Source organism: Dendrobates tinctorius, unplaced genomic scaffold (assembly GCF_039654945.1).
Source record: "Dendrobates tinctorius isolate UK_male_01 unplaced genomic scaffold, ASM3965494v1 ptg000504l, whole genome shotgun sequence".
NCBI classification, from domain to species: domain Eukaryota; kingdom Metazoa; phylum Chordata; class Amphibia; order Anura; family Dendrobatidae; genus Dendrobates; species Dendrobates tinctorius.
The window spans coordinates 575,755-598,182 of NW_027362163.1; the positions used below are offsets into that span (position 1 = coordinate 575,755).

Below are 22,428 nucleotides of genomic sequence, written 5' to 3' on the forward strand. Positions count from 1 at the left end.
AATTTATTTTTTATCACAAAAAAAAAACTAAAAATTATTTTTTACGGCGTTTGGGGGCAGATGGTTTCAATTTGGGGGTGTGCAGGGAATATGCAACACTTGCAGTTGAAGACGGTGTTTGAGGGGAAGGGGCAACAAAACTTGTGGGGGAAGGTAGTCCAGTTAAGGGAATTAAACTTGGAACACTTGTAGGAGAGGAAATCTGTTCAGTTACATTAGTTGTAATGGCATGTCGCCGTAGGCTTGTGTGCCTGGACCGACTTTGGCCCAATGCCCGCCTTGATTGATTTCGCCTTGAAGTAGGGGCAAATATGGAATGTAGGTCCCCCGTCTGCTGGTATGGCTGCTGCTGCTGAGGTGGCGGCTGCTGCAGAGGTGGCGGCTGCTGCTGAGGTGGCGGCTGCTGCTGAGGTGGCGGCTGCTGCTGAGGTGGCTGCTGCTGCTGAGGTGGTTGCTGCTGCTGCTGAGGTGGCGGCTGCTGCTGAGGTGGCTGCTGCTGCTGAGGTGGCGGCTGCTGCTGAGGTGGCTGCTGCTGCTGAGTTGGCTGCTGCTGCTGAGGTGGCTGATGCTGCTCTTCGTTGTCAGTGCTCGTCCTTGCAGGAGGACTGGTGGCGGCAGTGATGGCCCAGGTTTGCAGAGTGGTGGTGGCAGGGCTACTACATGTTGTTGTAGCGGCAGGGCTGTTCCATGTTTGCCTAGTGGTGGCTGAGCTCCACGCATGCATGGGATTGGCGGTGGTGCTCCAGACAGGAGCAGCGCTTGCCATGGTGGTGTCGGTGAAGTGACCAGCTGCACTCAGACTTGTGGTGGTGTAACGGTGGGTGTCCTGGCTTTGAATAGAGGTGTCCGTGCAGTGGTATGCAGCACAAGTCGGTAGTGAGGTGAAGCGAGTCAATGGTGGCACAGGTGGAAAGGACACCACTGACTGCTGACCGTACCGATTATGCTGCATAGCCTGCAAGAAAGCATTGTTGCAGGCCTGCAGCACATTCAGCTGTTGATCAGGACTAAGGTGTTCCGCCATGCCCTTTTCAATCTTACTTAAAAAAATGGTGTGCTGGTCTGTTGAGGTTGGCCTCCAGACGGTCAAGGCGCTGTTCTACAGAATTGAAGCGGTGTTCAAAGTGGTTAAAACCACGTTCCATGAGTGCAAAACCGCTTTCAACTCTGTCGGACAGTGACTTGAGGCTGGAATTAAATGTCTCGCTCAAATGCATAAACTCGGGCAAGACATTCCTGTCCAAGGCCCTCTGCCGCTGGTGGGTAGTGCCCGCATAACCAGTGGCAGAGACCTGGGACAGGGGAACACCTGATGGCCCAGCTTCCTGGTCACCAGCTGTGTGTGTGGCTGACCTGCAAGGTGCTTCCTGGCTGTCGGATGGCTGGGACGGGTCAGAGGACGTCCGAGGAAGGACCGCTCCAGGGCCAGGTTGCAGGGTGCTGCTCCAGGTGCTGTGGAAGAAAGGAAAATCATTACTACCATGCCTTTACAAGAAGCATCAGCTGTGGATTAGAAAAACACAGATTAATAAAAATAAAAACCCAAAATGTATAATACTTACGATCTTGTGGCAAGGACCGGTCTTAGGAACTGCAACGCGTGATAGTGACGGTATCTAGTTCTGGTCCTTGACGCAGATCCACTGCGAACCTGGCCCTCAGCACGAACATCACTGTTGAAGCGGTCCTTGATCGAACGCCAACGTGTTCGGACTTTGTCCACTGTTGAAAAAAAAAAAAACAGTGCCGTCAAGGACAACAGTCACTGCGGCACAATGTAGCAATACAATACTCAAAGCAGTCACTGTAGACCCCGATGACACTGTTGGGTTTCCTGCTAGAATACGCCAAGCACGAAACCCAACAGTGCCGTCAAGGACAACAGTCACTGCGGCACAATGTAGCAATACAATACTCAAAGCAGTCACTGTAGACACCGATGACACTGTTGGGTTTCCTGCTAGAATACGCCTAGCACGAAACCCAACAGTGCCGTCAAGGACAACAGTCACTGCGGCACAATGTAGCAATACAATACTCAAAGCAGTCACTGTAGACCCCGATGAAACTGTTGGGTTTCCTGCTAGAATACGCCTAGCACGAAACCCAACAGTGCCGTCAAGGACAACAGTCACTGCGGCACAATGTAGCAATACAATACTCAAAGCAGTCACTGTAGACACCGATGAAACTGTTGGGTTTCCTGCTAGAATACGCCTAGCACGAAACCCAACAGTGCCGTCAAGGACAACAGTCACTGCGGCACAATGTAGCAATACAATACTCAAAGCAGTCACTGTAGACCCCGATGACACTGTTGGGTTTCCTGCTAGAATACGCCTAGCACGAAACCCAACAGTGCCGTCAAGGACAACAGTCACTGCGGCACAATCTAGCAATACAATACTCAAAGCAGTCACTGTAGACCCCGATGAAACTGTTGGGTTTCATGCTAGAATACGCCTAGCACGAAACCCAACAGTGCCGTCAAGGACAACAGTCACTGCGGCACAATGTAGCAATACAATACTCAAAGCAGTCACTGTAGACCCCGATGACACTGTTGGGTTTCCTGCTAGAATACGCCTAGCACGAAACCCAACAGTGCCGTCAAGGACAACAGTCACTGCGGCACAATCTAGCAATACAATACTCAAAGCAGTCACTGTAGACCCCGATGACACTGTTGGGTTTCCTGCTAGAATACGCCTAGCACGAAACCCAACAGTGCCGTCAAGGACAACAGTCACTGCGGCACAATACAGAGCAGGGAAATACTCACTAAACGCCTTTTTGGAGGATGCTGTGGCGCTGTCCCAGCCATCCATCAACGCTGCGGCCACCTCATTCCATAGCCGCCGGGTCACCACATTGTCCTTGTACAGCCGGTCACGGCTGTCCCACAACGGCGAACGCTCCTGGACCAGGCTGATGAGCTGCTCATTATCCAGGTAGACGTCTTCATCCCGTTGTGGAACCTAGACAAAACACATTCATTAGAATAATCAAATTTAAATTGAATAAAAAGTTACAAAAAAAGAAACAAAAAAATGAGTAAAAATAGAAGATAAAAAATAAAGAACATTACAAATCATTTGATACTTACATTCCGTATCACCACCGGGACTTGGCTTCGCTGCTCCTGCTCTTCGCCCTCACTAGTGCCGTCCGCAGATGATGATGACGATGTCTTAAGAAAGTTGAAAAAAACGTAAGAGATTTGGAGAAGCAGCAGATATACTTACTAGATGCACGAAAATAATCACCTCACGGTCTGCTTGCGCCAATTCCTGCCGCGATGGGGAATACTCTGATTCTGAAGACATACTGCATGTAAAAATAATAAAAATCATTAGTACATACATAATTTAAAAGGACAGGCATATAATGTAATATACTCACATTCTTCGCTGATATAATGGGTTCTTGGTTGACTGTCTGCTCTTCAATCTCTCAGTGTAGTAGTGGCAGAGTTTTGGCAGGCACCTCCTTTATATAGACTTTTTTTTTTTGACTTTAGAAGATTCTAACTAGGATAAAAAGTGGACACCACCCAAAAAACGCAGTGCTAAAAAATCGCATACCTGCGCATGCCAGTGCGCACGTATGCGCATCCATAGGCTATAATGGCCATTTTTAGCGCAAAACGTGCGCATACGTGCGCATGCGCTTTTTTCCAGGGCCAAAAAATGCAACATGCAGCGTCTGGAAAATACCAACGCACACCCCAAAAAAATGCAGCGCATGAAAATCGCATACATGCGCTTACAAGCGCGCATGTATGCGCACCCATGTTAAATATAGGGGAAAAATCGCTTGCGCACGTATGCGTTTTTTTCCAGCGCTAAAAAACGCAAATGTGAAACCAGCCTTAGGGCTTGTTTGTTGCGGGTCAAGTTGTGCTTTGGAACGACATCATTGGTTTTACCATATCGTGTACTCAAAAATGGGGAAAAAATTCCAAGTGCGGTGAAATTGCAAACAAAGTGCAACTCCACAACGTTTTTTGGATTTTCTTTTTACCATATTCACCAAATGCTAAAAGACTGCCCTGCCATTATGATTCTCCAAGTCATTACAAGTTTATAGACACCAAACAGGTCTCAGTTCTTTTGTATCTAAGTGGTAAAAAAATCCAAAAATTGTTGGAAAAAAATTGCTCCATTTTTCATGATCTTGGTTTGGGTGAGGGCTTATTGTTTGCGCGCCGAGCTGATGTTTTTATTGATCCCATTTTGGTGCAGATACGATCTTTTCATCATCCATTATTGCATTTTAATGCAATGTCGCGGCGACCAAAAAACCTTAATTCTGGCATTCTGACTTTTTTTCTCACTACACCGTCTAGTGATCGGGTTGTTCCTTTCTTTATTGATAGATCGGGCGATTCTGAACGCGGCGATACCAAACTTGTGTATGTTTTATTTTTCTTTTGTTTTATTTTGAATGGTGCGAAAGGGTGGGGGATTTGAACTGTTATATTTTTTTAATATTTTTAAAAACATTTTTTTTTACTTTTGGCCTGCTTCAATAGTTTCCATAACTCTGCAAAGGAATACATGGATTTCATCCGCGCTGCCCAAATGATGAACTTCCAGAATGTTAATAACGTTTGACAGTGGTTTATTCTATGCGTTTCAAAGTTTTTTTGAACCTCTTCATCAGGAAACACCACATGAAGCATACATAGGTGGTGCATTAAGTACACACAGATTTAAAAAAATGAGCTCCAGTCAGATGACACGTGTCAAAGTTCATAGTTAGCAGACAGTATAAATATTCATAGTAAGGCTAAGTGCACACTAGGGTGACCGGATCTCATATGGGGGGGAAAAAATGTCAGAATCTTGTTCGTCTGGACCCCACAAAACGATTCCCCTTTCCAGATATTGAGAGAGCCAAAATTTGAGCTCGATCAAACGACGTTAACCCGTGCCGCTCGTCGCTCAAAGTTTGAAAAAATCCAAATTGAGGTATTTTAAGATTTAGGTATTTTGCATAGTCTGTTAGAATATAAAGAATGTGACAACAACATTGCAGAAATAACCCTGACCAAATTTTCGAACCATTTGTGGTATTTGAATGCAGAGTTGGTGGGATTATCGTTTTTTGATCCCACCATTACAGACAATGAAAAGTTGTTAATGGCTAATAAATTGCTCAGTAGCACAGATGAACCATCAGAGCACGCTAACCTACATGAGTTGATAATTTTACATAGTTATCTAATCTATTCTAGAGCTTTTGTTAAAGTAGTTTTTGAAACGTCAGAATATAATGCTCGGCATTTGCTTACAACTTGCAGGACATATTGCTTTTGTTCTTCATCTTTTGTCAGAAGGTCGTTAAAGTCGGTTACTTCCTACCTCTCTTCATTTTTCTTTCCTAACTTTTGGATTTACAACCCTAGCGTGCTCTGATGGTTCATCTGTGCTACTGAGCAATTTATTAGCCATTAACAACTTTTCATTGTCTGTAATGGTGGGATCAAAAAACGATAATCCCACCAACTATGCATTCAAATACCACAAATGGTTCGAAAATTTGGTCAGGGCTATTTCTGCAATGTTGTTGTCACATTCTTTATAGTCTAACAGACTATGCAAAATACCTAAATCTTAAAATACCTCAATTTGGATTTTTTCAAACTTTGAGCGACGAGCGGCACGGGTTAACGTCGTTTGATCGAGCTCAAATTTTGGCTCTCTCAATATCTGGAAAGGGGAATCGTTTTGTGGGGTCCAGACGGACAAAATTCCGACATCGATTTTTTGCGGTCACCCTAGTGCACACGTACCGGAACTCTCACGGAAATTACCGCGAGAATTCCGGAATTCCAGTCCGCGGGAAAATCGCATTTTAAATTCCCGCGATTTTCCCGTGGAAAAACTAGCATTTTGCAAGTGTATTTAGCTTGCAAAATGCTAGCGTTTTCCAAGCGATCTGTAGCATCGCTTGGAGAACTGATTGACAGGTTGGTCACACTCGTCAAACATAGTGTTTGACGAGTGTGACCAACTTTTTACTACTGAGGCCGCCTATGCAGCATCAGTAGTAAAAGATAGAATGTAAAAAAAAATAAAAAATGGTGTTATTCTTACCTTCCAATGTCCCGCGCAGCCGTTCCCAGTAATCCTTTGTGAAAATGCCCGCGATGACGTCCGTTCTCGCGGGATCGCGATGTCTCGCGGTAATTCGCGATGACGTCGCGCGAATGACCGCGAGACTTCGCGATCCCGCGAGAACGAACGCCATCGCAGGCATTTTCGCAAAGGACTACTGGGAACGAGAGCGTGAAGAGAAGCGGGAAGACTGCGCGGGATGTCGGAGGGTGAGAATAACAATATTTTTTATTTTTAAATTCTATTTTTTACAGGGATATGGTACCCAAAGCCCGGAGGACAGTCTCCTCTCCTCCGGACCGTGGGTACCATCCGCAAATGTTCTGCTTACTTTCCGCATGGTGTGCACAGCCACATGCGGGAAGTAAGTGGAACAATGCATTCCTATAGGTGCGGGATCGCCGCGATTCCGCAAATTAATGAGCATGCTGCGGTTTTTACCGCGAAGCGATTCTGCCGCGGTAAAAACCGCAGCATTAGCACAGCATTGCAGAATCCCATAGGAATGCATGGGATGCTTATTTTTTGCGGCAAAATCGCACGGTTAAAACCGCCGCGGAAACGCGAAAAAAACGCCACGTGTGAACTCAGCCTAAGAGTTAGAAGCTGTTCTTATATTGACTTGTCTATGTTAATTTCACAGGTTGTTGAACAAAAGGAAAATTAAAAAACACAGATATACTGAGCAAGAAAAGCAAATCTCGGACATGAACTCCTAGCGATACGCCTCAGCTTCCTCCAGCTCTGCCGCCCGACAATCAGACCACACGGCTATACTAACAGGCTCCTGCAAGTGGATCTGATGTGGAAGAGACATAGGATGAAATAAACCATTAGATAAACATTAAATTGAAGGATCTAAATTTTAATCAATTAAAAATAAATGTTTTATTAATAAAAAAATAATAGTCTTTTTTTTTAAATCTCAGGTTCGGCTTATAAAAAAAAGGGAATCACTCATCTGTAAAAGCTCAGTGGCAGAGTGGGAAGGACGATGTGCTCCACACCTGCAATATTACGCTCAGGATCGCACCGCAGGAGGAGCACACGGCGCTTCTCCCAATACCACACGGCTGTTACATCTCCCGCACAGAGTCAGATTATACAGCGACCGGTGTAAGTCACATCCCAAAGTTTAAAAAATCACTCCTTCAGCAGCGTTATTAACACCACCTGAGGATAGCAAATCATGTCAGGGGATGATTTCTTTAGGACAAAGGAATGATTGGTTCTATACAAATATTTCTGAGAGGAATATTAACAAACTTAGAAAAATACATATATATACCAGTAATCATTTTTATAATTGTACTGGGGTCCACAGACAGTCCGGAAAGAGGAGAGGGTTAATGCTCTGTAGAACTACTATTTCTCTGGAGTGGAGATAGAATAGAAAAAATTGATAAAACAGTGTTTAGGGCTTTCCCTTACCCGCTCTGTGGGAAAAAGAGAGAGTGACGCTCTATATGTAATTATGGTGTAAAATGTATCAGGAAGGACCAAGAACACCTAACAAGGGGGACAAATACTTACTTGGCGTTACTCATCCCATTTTCTAACCGCAGCACCATCGGTTTAATCCTATTACTGTGGAGTGCTTATAGTTAATAAGTCTCTAAATTTAAAGGGCTTACTAGACATAAAGGAGTATGATGGAAATAATTATATTAAAGACACATTAAAAATACTTCCCTTATAAAACATGAATAAGATCTTTTATAACAATTAAATAATCATCAGGTATTTCATGGTGAAATTCCTTATAAACTCCCATAGGAAAATAAATATTAAAGGACATCCAGAAATATCAAAAAAATATAAATAAATGCATATAACAACCTCTATTAATAAATTAAATAAAAACCTCTGTGATCTCATGAAGACCCTGTGGTTTGAGGCTTCTTAATTTATAGATCCAATATACCTGTTTCCTGTTTAATTTCAGAATCCTATTTGGAATATGAGTAGGGATATGATCAATAGGAATAATTTGTAACTTATTAAAATCTTTATTATGAACTAAGGTATAATGTCTCGTAAGACCATGGGTAAGAAGTAGAGATGAGCGACTTTGCCTTTTTTCGGGTCGAGTCGGGTTTCACGAAACCCGACTTTCGCAAAAGTCGGGTCGAACGAAATCGGCCGATTATTGTGAAAAGTCGAAGGCCGACTGAAACACGTAACCCAACGTAAGTCAATGGGGAAGAAAAGTCGGCAGGGAGTGGAGGACAGGAAACACACCTACAGTGCCCATTTTAATGCCAAAAACAACAATTCTTATTCCTTAAGCTTGTCAACCTTAATTTACTTTATAATAATAGTTAGGCATTGAAAACTGGGGGTTATTTGGCTAAAGTTGTGGGGGGGGGGTAGGGCTGGCTCCAGATTTTCATGGGCCCAGGGCCAAAGAGTGTCAGTGCGCCCCTTTAACACATGCCACAATTCATGATCCTTTGACACGGCAGAGAAATAGCGGTATAGTACAATGAAAAATACTTCACTTCTTACATCACATGACTGATATCCATTTTAAATTCTCCAATAGCTCCAAAAACAGACAGTATATTCCTCCATACAGTATTATGGCCACCGCATAGTCCCTCATACAGAGTAATGAGGCCCATATATTTCTCCATACAGAATCATTGGTCCCATATAATGTTCGATACAGTATATCATGAGCTCCACATAATGCTACAGTATATGTTGTTCACCATGGATGAAGCTCCAGTGTCTTATAGGCCCAAATAATGCTCCATATATAATGGGCCCCATTTCTAATGCTCCAGTGCATAATGGGCCCTGTAAATGCTGCTCCAGTGACTGATGTCCACCTTTGGAATGCTCCAGTGTATGGTGGGCCCCATCTATCATTCTCCAGAGTATAGTGCTCCCCAAAAATTGCTCCCAACCTTTAAAACAAAAAGTTTCCTCGCTAGGGAATCCCTGTACTCTGGACCCCTCGTCTTCCCCATCTTCCATCTCTCTGCACTTGCACTGTTTAGGCAGAGGGCATACAGACGTGATGTCATCGCGCTCTTTGACCAGAATGTCACTGTCAGGAATAGTGTTTGGTTTCCGGGGGCAGTATGGTTGCAAAGCTGAACCTTAAAGGAATGTCCAGAAGGGCACCACCAGGAGTGGAGCCTGCGGCTTAATTGGACTCAACACGGGCAACCTCAACCATGCCATCCACAAAAAAGCTGCACAGATTGCAAGCTTAATTCTGTTAACGAACGAGACTCAGGCATGCCCCCGCGTCCGCGTCCAGCTTACTAGAGGGACACGCAAGGCTCTGGCATACGAGATCGGCCAATAACAGGTCTGTCACGCCCTTACATGTCCGGGGCTGCACGCGTGCTACAATGAAAGGACCAGCGTGTATCGCTTACAGGTGTGGATAACACGCTGAACCCCGTTAGTGATGGGGATCTGGGATTACAATTCTTCCCCGCGAACAAGCATTTCCCAGTAAGTGCAAGTCAACCGTAATTCCGGAATTATTCCTAAACGGCATTCCAGAAAGAATGTGAAAAATTTAACTGTCCAAACCACAGGTGCTGTAGCTTGCTTAACAGCTGGGTTCCTCTGCTGAGTAGCACACAGTTCTTACATAAACAGGCGGCATAGCTTGGTTCACGGGTGGCCAACTCTGCTGAGTAGCAAACACAATTACTCGGCCCAAAGTATTAAGTGGTGTAAATGCAGTCAAAAACTGGTTCTTTCATAAACAGGCGGCATAGCTCGGTTCACGGGTGGGCTCCTCTTCTGAGTAGCAGACACAGTTACTAGGCCGTAAGGGATTTTCAGGACAATATTAAAAAATTATTAGAAACACACACAGTGTAGCTCCTTCACAGGTGTAGTACACCACTGACTACCAGACACCGCTACTATGCCCTAAAACTGTCTATTATCATTGAAAACCATTATTAATGTGAAAAAAAGATACGCTTTTGTTTAACGAAACGTTCTCGAACGGAAACTCGAACAGCCGAATTTTAATCAAAGTGTAGTTCGACGAACGGATCTAACACCGCCCAAAACAGCTAGAATTTGAACTTGGCCAACAGTTCCACTCAAACACCACTCATCTGTAATCAGGAGGCAGACTCAGATGGTCTCAGGCACAGTATGGATTCGATAAGATTGCAGAAAGTTGAGAAAGGGTACAGTATCTCCGGATAACAGGTATATATAGCAGAGTTTAAACATTTAAAATCTCCGTGTTTATTTTCGGAGTACGACAAAGACACTCACAGCCTCAGTATGGATTAGACAACAATCTAAAAAGTAGAAAAAAGGAAATGTTTTTGAAGCATACACCAGTATACACTGTTGGGGTATTTCTAAATCTTCATATATATTTCTGTCTCAGTAAGACAGTCCAGACTCTCCGCAAGAGGAAACGAGATGGATAAAAGTACAGACATAAAGTCGAGTGATTGCAGAAATCTAGGAATTACTAATCACGGGAAAAACTCCCTGGAGAATTCTCAGAGGTGATGCTGCCCCTCAATTACTTTGTGTGTGGAGACAGCGAAAACAGTTCTTTGTGATGAAAGTGTTGCTGTATCGCAGTACCGTTGATTCCATCACCGTTACTCATCTCCATCAAATTTTGATCACAAGGAGAGATGTAGAAATGGTCCTCACTGCCTATCATGATCTGTCAGGTGACTTTGGAGTGCAAAAGACACAAGCCACAGGCTGTAGGCAATTCTATTGGATTGGCATGAGAGGGCACATTTAAAAATGTGGGCAGGAATGTCACACGTCTATGAGTAGGAAAACTGTGAAAGCTGATGATAAACCACCATTGCATCTCATTGTGAGTCGACGTCCATAACAAATGGAAGCCATTGATCATCTGAAGATAGAGCCCAGCAGGGCAGGGCATAGCTACGTCTTAACCATCATCTATCAGTTCACCAAATTTGTAGTGGCAGTCCCAGTGAAGGATTTAACAGCCCAGACTACACAGCGGTGGAGCAGGGAGAGGTAAGTTTTGCAAGTGCTGGGGCCCTGAGCCAGCAGGGGGGGCCCACTCGTGGGCGGCGGTACTGGCACAGGGCCCCTCATAGTATGCCGGTGTGTCTGACGGTGGGTGTGCACCCCCACCATCAGAGACACTTGATTGTACTATGAGGGACCCTGTGCCAGTGCCATCACCCAAGAGTGTGCCCACCCACCTGTCCAGGGCAACGGCACTCGCACGGGTGCGTGCGTCAGGTGGTGACTCCGGCCCTGTGGGGGGAGATGGAAAAAATGGCATATGTTGATGTTGGATATTCAGCAGCTGCAAATGGAGGAATTGGAGAAGTCCGAGGAAGAGGAGGACAAAAGCGAGCAATTTTTCTGGCAAACTATGTGTCAGCAGGGGAAGGTGGGACAAAATCCTTTGAAACCCATGCATGGTTCATTTTAATGAAGGTTAGATCATCAACATTTTGGGTCGACAGATGGGTCCTTTTTTCTGTCAGGATTGATCCAGCAGCACTGAAGACTCTTTCGGATAGCACACTAGCAGCAGGGCAAGCGAGCTCCAGTAAGGCATATTGTGCCAATTCAGGCCAGGTGTCCAGTTTACAGGTCCAATAGTCAAAGGGGAATGACCTGTGAGGGAGAACATCGATCTGGGAGAAGTAGTTTGTAACCATAGATGACAACTGCTGTCTCCTGTCACTTTCAGTCGATGCAGTATTATCAGTCGTGTGAGCGGTACTTGAAAAACCAGTCCACAACATGGTCATGAAACCCCTGTCTCCCACGCCACTTCGGATGTGTGCACCACGAACACCTCTTCCATGTTGCACCCTACGGCTCGTGTGAGAACCATCACCGCTGCTGTGTGCTGGGAATGCCTTAAAGAAACGGTTTACCAGAGTTGCTTGTTAGCCAATATTAGCTCTAGGTTCTCCTGTGGCATGATGTTTTGGAATTTGCCTTTATAGCGTGGATCCAGGATGCTGGCCAACTAGTAGTTGTCATCCTTCATCATTTTGGCAATGCAGGGGACCCTTTTTAGGATCAGCAAGGCATAATCACACATGTGGGCCAATGTTCCAGGTGTCAATGATGCACTGCGAGTGCTGGGTGGAGGAGCACTTTCTGGCAAATCCACTTCCCTCCAGTCATGCACAAACCCTGTACCTGACCTTGCCATGCCAACATTTTCTCTTGCCCCCTGAGAAGCATCCTCCTCCCCTAAATAATCATCCCCATCATCCTCGTCCTCTTCTTCCTCCACCTCGTACAGGAGAGTTCCCTGAGCAGACAATGGCTGACTGTCATCAAGGCTTCCCTCCTCTTCCTCTTCCTCCTCGGCTGCAGACGCCTGCTCCTTAATGTGCGTCAAAGTTTGCATGAGCAGACGCATAAGTGGGATGCTCATGCTTATGATGGCGTCGTCTGCGCTTACCAGCCATGTGCATTTCTCAAAACACTGAAGGACTTTACAGAGGTGTTTCAGCTTCGACCACTGCACATCAGACAACTCCATGTCTGCCCTCAAACTGCCTGCCCGGGTATCCTCCCACAAATGCATTACAGCCTGCCTCTGTTCGCACAGCCTCTCAACCATGTGCAGGGTGGAGTTCCACCTTGTTGCAACATCAATAATTAAGCGGTGCTTGGGAAGGTGGAGCAATCGCTGCAGCTTCTGCATATGACTGGAGTGTACGGGCGACCGGCGGATGTGCGAGCACAGTCTTCGCACCTTATGGAGTAGGGCTGTTAACTCCGGATAATTATTGAGGAAGCACTGCACCACCAGGTTCAAGGTGTGAGCCAGGCAAGGTATGTGTCTGAGTTTTGAAAGGGCTATGGCTGCCACAAAATTCCGGCCGTTATCACTAACTACCTTGCCTGCCTGAAGATGTAGACTGCCCAGCCATGACTAAGTTTGTCGCTGCAAGTAGTCGGCCAGTACCTCCGCGGTGTGTCTGTGGTCGCCCAAACACATCATCTTCAACACAGCCTGCTGACGCTTACCACTAGCTGTACGATAGTGGGACACCTCGGGTGCAACACTGGCAGCTGCGGATGGAGTGCTCGTGCGACTGCGCTCTGTGGATGACCTTTCGCTTCTGGAGGAGGAGGGTCGAACCCCTACAGCCAACTGTTTCCTGTACCGTGGGCTAGGCAGCACGGTCCCACCGCCGCTGTCCCCTGTGGACCCTGCATCCACCACATTAACCCAGTGCGCAGTGATGGACACGTAATGACCCTGGCCATGCATCTGTTGTGAGGTGCACCTTTCCACTCACTGATTGCTTGAGTGCATGGACAATGCGGTCTTTCACATGCAGGTGGAAGGCTGGGATGGCGTTTCGAGAAAAGAAATGTTGACTGGGTAGGTCATAGCGTGGTACTGCTTAGGCCATGAGCTCGCGGAAAGCTTCACTTTCAACGAACTGGTAGGGCATCATCTCTAACGAGATTAGTTTGACAATGTGGACGTTCAAACACAGTGTACGCGGATGAGAGGATGAGTACTTTCTTGTCCTACTCAGAGTCTCTGGTAGGGGAGCTGGACTTGAGAGCTGCATATGGTGGAACTAGCGGTGGACATGGCGGACTGAGAGAGGGTTGGTGATGGTGATGGTGTTGGTGGTCTTGCTGATGGCCTAGATTCAGTCTTTCGTAGCAATAACATTGTGATTCCTTGACTGCTTTGGCCTTGCGACGACACCTCAACATTTGCTGCTGGTTGTGTGCTAACCGGTGGTCTTACAGTGGGGAAAGCGATGTAGCGTTGCTGACTACCTTCATTTGGAGCAGGTGCACATGTGGTACGTGAGGTTTGGTAGTCCGTCCATGCTTGCAAGTGCATGGTGGTTAAGTGCCTAAGCATGCAACTGGTATTCAAATTTCTGATTTTTCCCTTGGCTAAAGGTCTTTGCGCACTTCTTAAAGATAACCTTTGCCTGATCATTAGGATTTTGTTCAAAAAAGTGCCACACTTCGCTCTTCCTACTGTGGAAGACATTGTGAAGCCTTGTACGCTGTGCTAATTTGACCGTCTGGCCAAGCTGTCCTGCAACTCTTTTGGTTTTTGTAACCCGTTTTTGGACTGCTACGGGCCTGCCAGATAACAGCTGTTGCGATGTCGATGCCTGCTGCGGATCCTCCTCCTCCTCTTCTGAGCTATTGGAAGCGGCACCCTCTTCCCCCAATGGATGCCAATCTGGGTCAACAAATGGGTCATCCATCACCTCCTCTTCAATTTCATGTGCACCTTCCTCTGTGTCACCGTGTAAGGTGGCATAGTATGCGGGAAGGGGAACCTGAGTCTCATCAGGGTCAGATTCTGGCTCAGTACACTGCGAGGACAATGTAGTGCTCTGAGTGAATGTACCAGCAGAAAAATCTAGCAGTGGCTGTGCATCAGTGCACTCCGTGTCAGATTAATCTTGGACTGGGGAATTCACGATTTGACTTGATAACCCAGGCATGGTATGTGAAAAGAGCTCCATGGAGAAATCTGTAGTGTGGCCTGCCGCATCCTTCACTTTTGGTAGGGGTGAAGGGCACAAGAAAAAGTGTTGTTCCTGACCAGGAGCCTCAACTGATGACTCAGTGCTTTTATTTTTTGAAACTTCAGAAGAGGAGGCGATAGAGCTGGAGGCTGTGTCAGCAATGTAAGCCAAAACTTGTTCCTGAAGCTCCGGCTTTAAAAGCGGTTTACCTCCTTCCAGAAAAGGGAGCCTTTGAGGCCTTGTGGAGCCAGATGATGACGCAGGCTCAACACCTCCTGCCTTAGGTGCTAGTGTGCTTTTGCCACTACCAGCAGATGCAGCACCACCACCACCACCACCATGAGTACCAGTTGGCAACCTCCGCCCACGTTCACAGCCTCTTCCACCATACTTCCTCATTTTTGGGAAAATGTACCCAAAATACCACCATCTATATGGTACTGTAAAACAAGGTACAAGGTGTATATAGTATTGGGGAGAATTTGAATCTCCCTAGAGATTTTAGGAGGCTGAACTATTATCTCAGGCCCACTATAGATTACACCTCAATTTAACAGGCTGAAATTGGATGGTGTATGACAAAGTACAAGGTGTATATAGTATGAGGGAGAATTTGAATCTCCCTACAGATTTTAGGAGGCTGAACTATTATCTCAGGCCCACTATAGATTACACCTCAATTTAACAGGCTGAAATTGGATGGTGTATGACAAAGTACAAGGTGTATATAGTATTGGGGAGAATTTGAATCTCCCTACAGATTTTAGGAGGCTGAACTATTATCTAAGGCCCACTATACACTCACTGGCCACTTTATTAGGTACACCATGCTAGTAAGGGGTTGGACCCCCTTTTGCCTTCAGAACTGCCTCAATTCTTCGTGGCAGAGATTCAACAAGGTGCTGGAAGCATTCCTCAGAGATTTTGGACCATATTGACATGATGGCATCACACAGTTGGCGCAGATTTGTCGGCTGCACATCCCTGATGCGAATCTCCCGTTCCACCACATCCCAAAGATGCTCTATTGGATTGAGATCTGGTGACTGAGGAGGCCATTTGAGTACAGTAAACTCATTGTCATGTTCAAGAAACCAATCTGAGATGATTCGAGCTTTATGACATGGTGCATTATCCTGCTGAAAGTAGCCATCAGATGTTGGGTACATTGTGGTCATAAAGGGATGGACATGGTCAGCAACAATACTCAGGTAGGCTGTGGAGTTGCAACGATGCTCAATTGGTACCAAGGGGCCCAAAGAGTGCCCAGAAAAAATTCCCCACACCATGACACCACCACCACCAGCCTGAACCGTTGATACAAGGCAGGATGGATCCATGCTTTCATGTTGTTTACGCCAAATTCTGACCCTAACATCCGAATGTCGCAGCAGAAATCGAGACTCATCAGACCAGGCAACGTTTTTCCAATCTTCTACTGTCCAATTTCGATGAGCTTGTGCAAATTGTAGCCTCAGTTTCCTGTTCTTAGCTGAGAGGAGTGGTACCCAGTGTGGTCTTCTGCTGCTGTAGCCCATCTGCCTCAAAGTTCGACGCACTGTGCGTTCAGAGATGCTCTTCTGCCTACCTTGGTTGTAACGGGTGGCAATTTGAGTCACTGTTGCCTTTCTATCAGCTCGAACCAGTCTGCCCATTCTCCTCTGACCTCTGGCATCAACATGGCATTTCCGGCCACAGAACTGCCGCTTACTGGATTTTTTTTCTTTTTCGGACCATTCTCTGTAAACCCTAGAGATGGTTGTGCGTGAAAATCCCAGTAGATCAGCAGTTTCTGAAATTCTCAGACCAGCCCTTCTGGCACCAACAATCATGCCACGTTCAAAGGCACTCAAATCACCTTTCTTCCCCATACTGATGCTCGGTTTGAACTGCAGGAGATTGTCTTGACCATGTCTACATGCCTAAATGCACTGAGTTGCCGCCATGTGATTGGCTGATTAGAAATTAAGTCTTAACACACAGTTGGACAGGTGTACCTAATAAAGTGGCCAGTGAGTGTAGATTACACCTCAATTTAACAGGCTGAAATTGGATGGTGTATGACAAAGTACAAGGTGTATATAGTACTGGGGAGAATTTGAATCTCCCTAGAGATGTTAGGAGGCTGACAATGATGCTCTCAGTCCAAGTATGGCGGCAGCAGGCAGCCTAATAAGCAGGACTGCTGCACACAAAAGTGTGGAAAAATGAACGCTTGGTAACTGTGCAGAAAAGAGGAAGAAAAGTATTTTTGCTTTTAAAAAAGCAGTTTGCACAGCAGTGTGCAAGCAGCAATGCAGCTATCAGGGAGCCTTATAAGGCAGCCTAATAACCAACAGAGCTGATGCACAAAAATAGAGCCTCCCCTGTCACTGCACACAAAGTGTTGTAAGTGGAAATCGCTACCAGCAGAAGCAGTTTTTGGGTTCTTCTTCCCTGCCTAACGCTCTCCCTTATTCAGAATCAGCAGCAGCAACCTCTCCCTCCCTATGCTAAGATCGGCAGAAGTAAGATGGCGGTCGGCGTGCACGCCCTTTTATAGCCCCTGTGACGCCACACAAAGCAAGCCAATCTCTTGCATGCCCTTCTCAAAGATGGTGGTGACCGCTGCCCATGTCATCGCATTGCCCACAGTGTGCGTCCTCCATCATTGGCTGAAAAAGGGCGCTGGAAGCATCATTTCAAACGCGACTTTGGCGCTCTGGTCGCCGACCTCATGGCCAACCTCACGCTATGATTGTATTTCATTTCATGATACCCGACTTTAGCAAAAGTCAGCGACTTATGAACTTGACAGACCCGTTTCGCTCAACTCTACCTATCGCATTATATTATGGGGGAGCATTATACCCCTAAGGGGGAGCATTATACCCCTATGACGGAGCATTATGGGGGTGCATAATACCCCTATGGGTTATATTATACCCCTATGGGGGTGCATTATACTGCTATATATGACTATGGGATGCATTATACAATTAGGGATGACTCTGGGGCAATATGCAGAGACATGAGGCAGAATGCGTGGACACGTGGGGTCCAGAATGTGGGATATTATTACTATAGGGGCTAATTAAAGGATATTATTTTTGAGGTTACTGTTTTCAGTGTGGGGGAGGAGAGGTCCTGTCACTATGCATTGCGACATGGTCGCTTTTTTCATCTGGCGTAGTATAGAAGTTGGGCAAAAATCGGGGAATGTACTATAGATTACTGTGTTATTTTATGCAGAGACGAGTCCTGGCTGGAAGAAGTGATCATGGTCTGAACTGGATGAAGAAGAGAAGCAAAGATGAAGGACTTTAACTAGAGATGTCACCGGTGAGTCAGTGTGTTACCTGTACACTGACACTACGTACTGTATACTATATACATAGCTCCTGTGCATAATGTCACTAGTGATCACAGTATTACCTGTACACTGACACTATATACAGAGCCCCTGTGTATAATGTCACAGGTGATCACTGTATTACCTGTACACGGACACTGTATACTAAGTACAGATCCCCTGTGTATAATGGCATTAGTACTGTGTTTTTATTTTATTAATGATCAGTATTGTAATATTCAATCACTATGTGGTGGTAATATGTGATCTGGTCATGATGTGGTGGTATTTGTTCCTTGTACATGCTATTATTCGGTCACTGTGGTGGTAATATATTGTCTAGTTATATTGTGGTGGTATTTATTCCCTGTATGTGGTAATATTTGGTCACTATGTGGTGGTAATATGTGATCTGGTCATGGTGCAGTGGTATTTTTCCCTTGCATGTGATGTTAATGGTCATTTTAAAAAAATGATAAATAAAAATATACCTAAAATTGTATTGGATATTTTAACAATTGTTTAATAAGTTACAGTCGAGTAGAGCCTGGCCAGAAGAGACTACTTTGTCGTGGAGGGGATTAAAAAATCTTTTGGCCAAAACAAAAGCTACTGGCTATGTATGTGATCTGGTGATGTATAATGGGGGAGGATATGGTGCAGAAGTGGAGTTTTTCCAAGAGAGGTTGGTGGGACCATGGAAGGTCCGAGGGGTGGAGGTGGGGCTATGGTGGAGCCTGGGCAGAGTTTCAAGGGGGCTCCGAAAATTTTGCCAATATGGGGCCCTGAAATTCCTAATGGCAACCCTGCAGTGGTGACTCCCACCTAGGATCAGACAGCTGAACCTACAGCCAGAGCCATTTGTCAGGACTTCATTCGCATATATGGATGCCCAAAGTAAATTCACTACGACCCAGGGTCCTGCTTCCAGGGGCAAGTGACGAACCAACTGTACTGCATCCATGGAATCAACAAATCCCAAACCACACCATATCATCCACAGGGGAATGGGGATTGTGAGCACTTCAACCGAACCCTGTTGCAAATGTTGCGGACCCTGGAAGATGACAAGAAGATGAAGTGGCTCGAATTTGCCTCTGAGTTGTTGTGGGTTTGCAATAATTGTTTCCATGTGACTGCTAGTAACACCTCTTACATGCTACTGTTTGGTGGAGAGACCACTGAACTGGAGCTGGAGGCAGAGGATTCCTGTTCGGGCAGTAGGCCTAGTGCCAGGACCCGAGAACACAGTCACAGATTTCAGACGGTAAGGAAGCTGGTTGAGCAGAAGCTTCAGGAAGTGGAACATTCAAGTCGATCCTCGATGTCAGATGGACCACTTCAGCCAGGGGACCATGTGTTGATGCCGGTTAAATGACCCGGAAACAAGCTGCATCATCATTGGGAGGCGGTACTCTACCGAGTGGTGAGGAAGAATCACCTGAAAAACCCAGTCTATGAGGTTAGACCTGAAGGGGATGATGCCACCTCAGGTGTTGCACAGGAATATGCTGTGACCCAGCTCTTCTGAAGCAGAAGACCATACCAGGCAGGGGCCCCAACTGAAGTGGCTGAGGTCCACAATGGGCAGTCTTAGAGGAAGAAGAAGAATGGTTAACAGGGTAAAAACAAATTCAGAGTCGACTTACCACACCCAGTGCTTGAGTCTCCAAGTACCTCAAATGCGCCTCAGCAGGAAGAGCTCCTCAGGACTGAGCGAGCCAATGCCGGGATTACCCCTAACCAGTATGCTCAGGATGAATTTGTTTGATCCCAGAAGACCCAGGAATGCACGCAATTATTGGCTGACGACGGCCTACCTGTGGGGAAACCTCAAACTCAAAAGAATTCACTCACCCGAGGACTGGCGAGCAAAAAGGGGGGAAGAAAGTAACAAAGTGATGAGACCACTGGAAAATTAGTGCAAGATGTGCCATTAATGAGGAAAGACTGCTATCTGCTGGCCAGCCAAAATCAAGTGGAACCAAAGTGTGCTAGAAGATTTGCAGGATTAAGGACCTTGCAGGGCCAGACTGGCCATCTTGCAATTCTGGCAAATGGCAGAAGGGTCTGTCTGGTTGTGGGCTGCCTTATCTGCTATGTTGCTAACAGAATCGGCTTCCTCAAGATGCGCATACTTTTAACAGTTGTGACGGAGCACAAAGTCACTGGCTTCGTCACTTACCCCAGCCAGCTGTGGGCGTCCCTTCTATCTTAGGCCTGCTGGAGTCCAGCACTAAGCAAGGAACATTGGCGGTGCAAAGATGTCACTGCATCATGCCATCAGAATCCACTGCGAGAATGGCTAGAAGAAGAGACAGTCACTGCGGAGGATGAGGAATCTCGATTAGGTGAGTATAGGGATTCTTTTTTCTTTTTTGGGAGCTCTGGGGTACAATCGCACTATATAGGGTGCTGACAGTTGGAACATCATAGTAGATAAGGGGCTGTATGATTCATCCATGAGGTCGAGACTGGGGACAAGGTCTATGTGAATGCCGGGTCCATTAGTTTTGACGGTCCTTTTCAGGAATGGGACCGAGTGACATTTATTAAAGAACAAGGGCCCCGTGGACAGTATGCTGTGGTGGTGAAAATGGTCTGCAGCATCAAAGAGAGACAGGCACAGGAAGCGCAGTATTGCGTGCAGCCGTCTGCAATTATTGTAGTCCCTACAGAAAGTCAGAGGCGCCCTTAAAGGAAGCGGTGGCAACAATCGGGTCACGGGAGCAGGAAGTTCCAGGTACCATGAATCAGCCGCTGACAGAGGAAAGGAGCAGGAGAAAGAGCGGAGAGTCCTCCTCCAGCGGGTCTTCGGGCAACACGTTTATAATAATTCAGGACCAGAATGCGGTCCATTATTCCAGTCGCAAGGAGAGCAAGGAGTGAAGGCAGCCCCTAAAATGAACTGGATGTGCTAGTTGCATGGATTGAAGTGCAGGAGAGACTGTTCCGTATCTGTGAAAGGGTAGTGAACCCTGGGCGGGACCAGGACTTGGTGTCAGTGGTGGCCAGTATGGTCACAGTTGAAGGACTGTTGTTTGTTTTTCTTCTACCCTTTATCCAAGTTTATTTGTGCACGTTTGCACACCCCCTGCTGGATTACGGGACTAAAACCTGAAGGGGTTAATCACCCTTGGAAACAGTAATGGACTGTGTGTGGCTGCATTATGTACTGGACTGTTTTAACCCTGAACTTTTCCTGTTTTAACCCTGTACTGTCCTCTGATAAAAGCAGCCCACTTGTTTTGTTAAGGGTCCGTACTCTGCTAAAGGAGGAAGGGGGAAAATCTGAACAGTAGGACCCGAGGAGCAAGTCTGGTCAGGACTATATGTACTGTTGTTGTTAAAGGGAACCTGTCACCCCCCCAGGGCGTTTTTCAGTTAAAGAGCCACCTTCAGCAGCACTAAGGCTGCATTCTGTGAAGGTAGCTCTTCTTTTTCTGATCCCCAGTAATGCCAAAATATTGACTTTTATAATTAGCTCCTCATACCTGTAATGTGTCCCACAGGTATGATGTGCCCCCCTCTATCAGCCACCTACCATCCGTCAATCATGCCTGTGCGGCGCCTCAGCGCCTCCCACCATCTGTCCATCATGATGCCCCCTGTGTCGCTGCCTCCTCTTGATTTGAATCCCAGCGCCTGCGTTGTGACAAGTGTTCTCGGGCATGCGCAGTGTGCGCTGCCCGAGAACGACATCAGGCTATTGCGTCTGCGCGTTGTGGAGGCCCCAGCCTCGCAGTGTGAATATGTCATAACACATTGCAGAGCGGGATCTGGGGCCTCCACAACGCGTAGGCGCAATAGCCTGATATCGGTTCTAGGGCAGCGCGCACTACGCATGCCCGAGAACGCTTGTCACAGCGCAGGCGCCAGGATTCAAATCAAGAGGAAGCAGCGACGCATGGGGTATCATGATGGACAGATGGTGGGTGGCGCCGAGGCGCCGCTCAGGCATGATTGACGGATGGTAGGTGGCTGATATGGGGGACACATCATACCTATGGGACACATTACAGGTAAGAGGCGCTAATTATAAAAGTCAATATTTTGGCATTACTGGGGGTCAGAAAAAGAAGAGCCACCTTCACAGGGGAACCAGGGGAAGAGTCTTGAGGAGATCATTTGCATATTCCCAGTGCCTTCTGGGATAAGTGAAGAGTCTCCACGAGCTCAACGATCACTGGGTTTTGGCCGTTGCAGCTGAAAAGAGGAAATCGGAAAACCAGGGGAAGAGTCTTGAGGAGATCATTTGCATATTCCCAGTGCCTTCTGGGATAAGTGAAGAGTCTCCGCGAGCTCAACGATCACTGGGTTTTGGCTGTTGCAGCTGAAAAGAGGAAATCGGAAAACCAGGGGAAGAGTCTTGAGGAGATCATTTGCATATTCCCAGTGCCTTCTGGGATAAGTGAAGAGTCTCCGCGAGCTCAACGATCACTGGGTTTTGGCCGTTGCAGCTGAAAAGAGGAAATCGGAAAACCAGGGGAAGAGT

At 46.4% G+C, this 22,428-nt stretch overlaps 1 protein-coding gene across 1 annotated transcript in view; it reads right to left on the reverse strand.

Moving 5' to 3' along the window:
* The window catches only part of LOC141078118 (oocyte zinc finger protein XlCOF29-like), a 62,524-nt gene extending 54,831 nt beyond the window's left edge, over positions 1-7,693 (reverse strand). Inside the window, exon 1 of the mRNA XM_073564956.1 lies at positions 7,656-7,693. Within this exon, the coding sequence (XP_073421057.1) occupies positions 7,656-7,693 (38 nt within the window). The remainder of the gene's footprint in view (positions 1-7,655) is intronic.
* Positions 7,694-22,428: the final 14,735 nt, after the last annotated feature.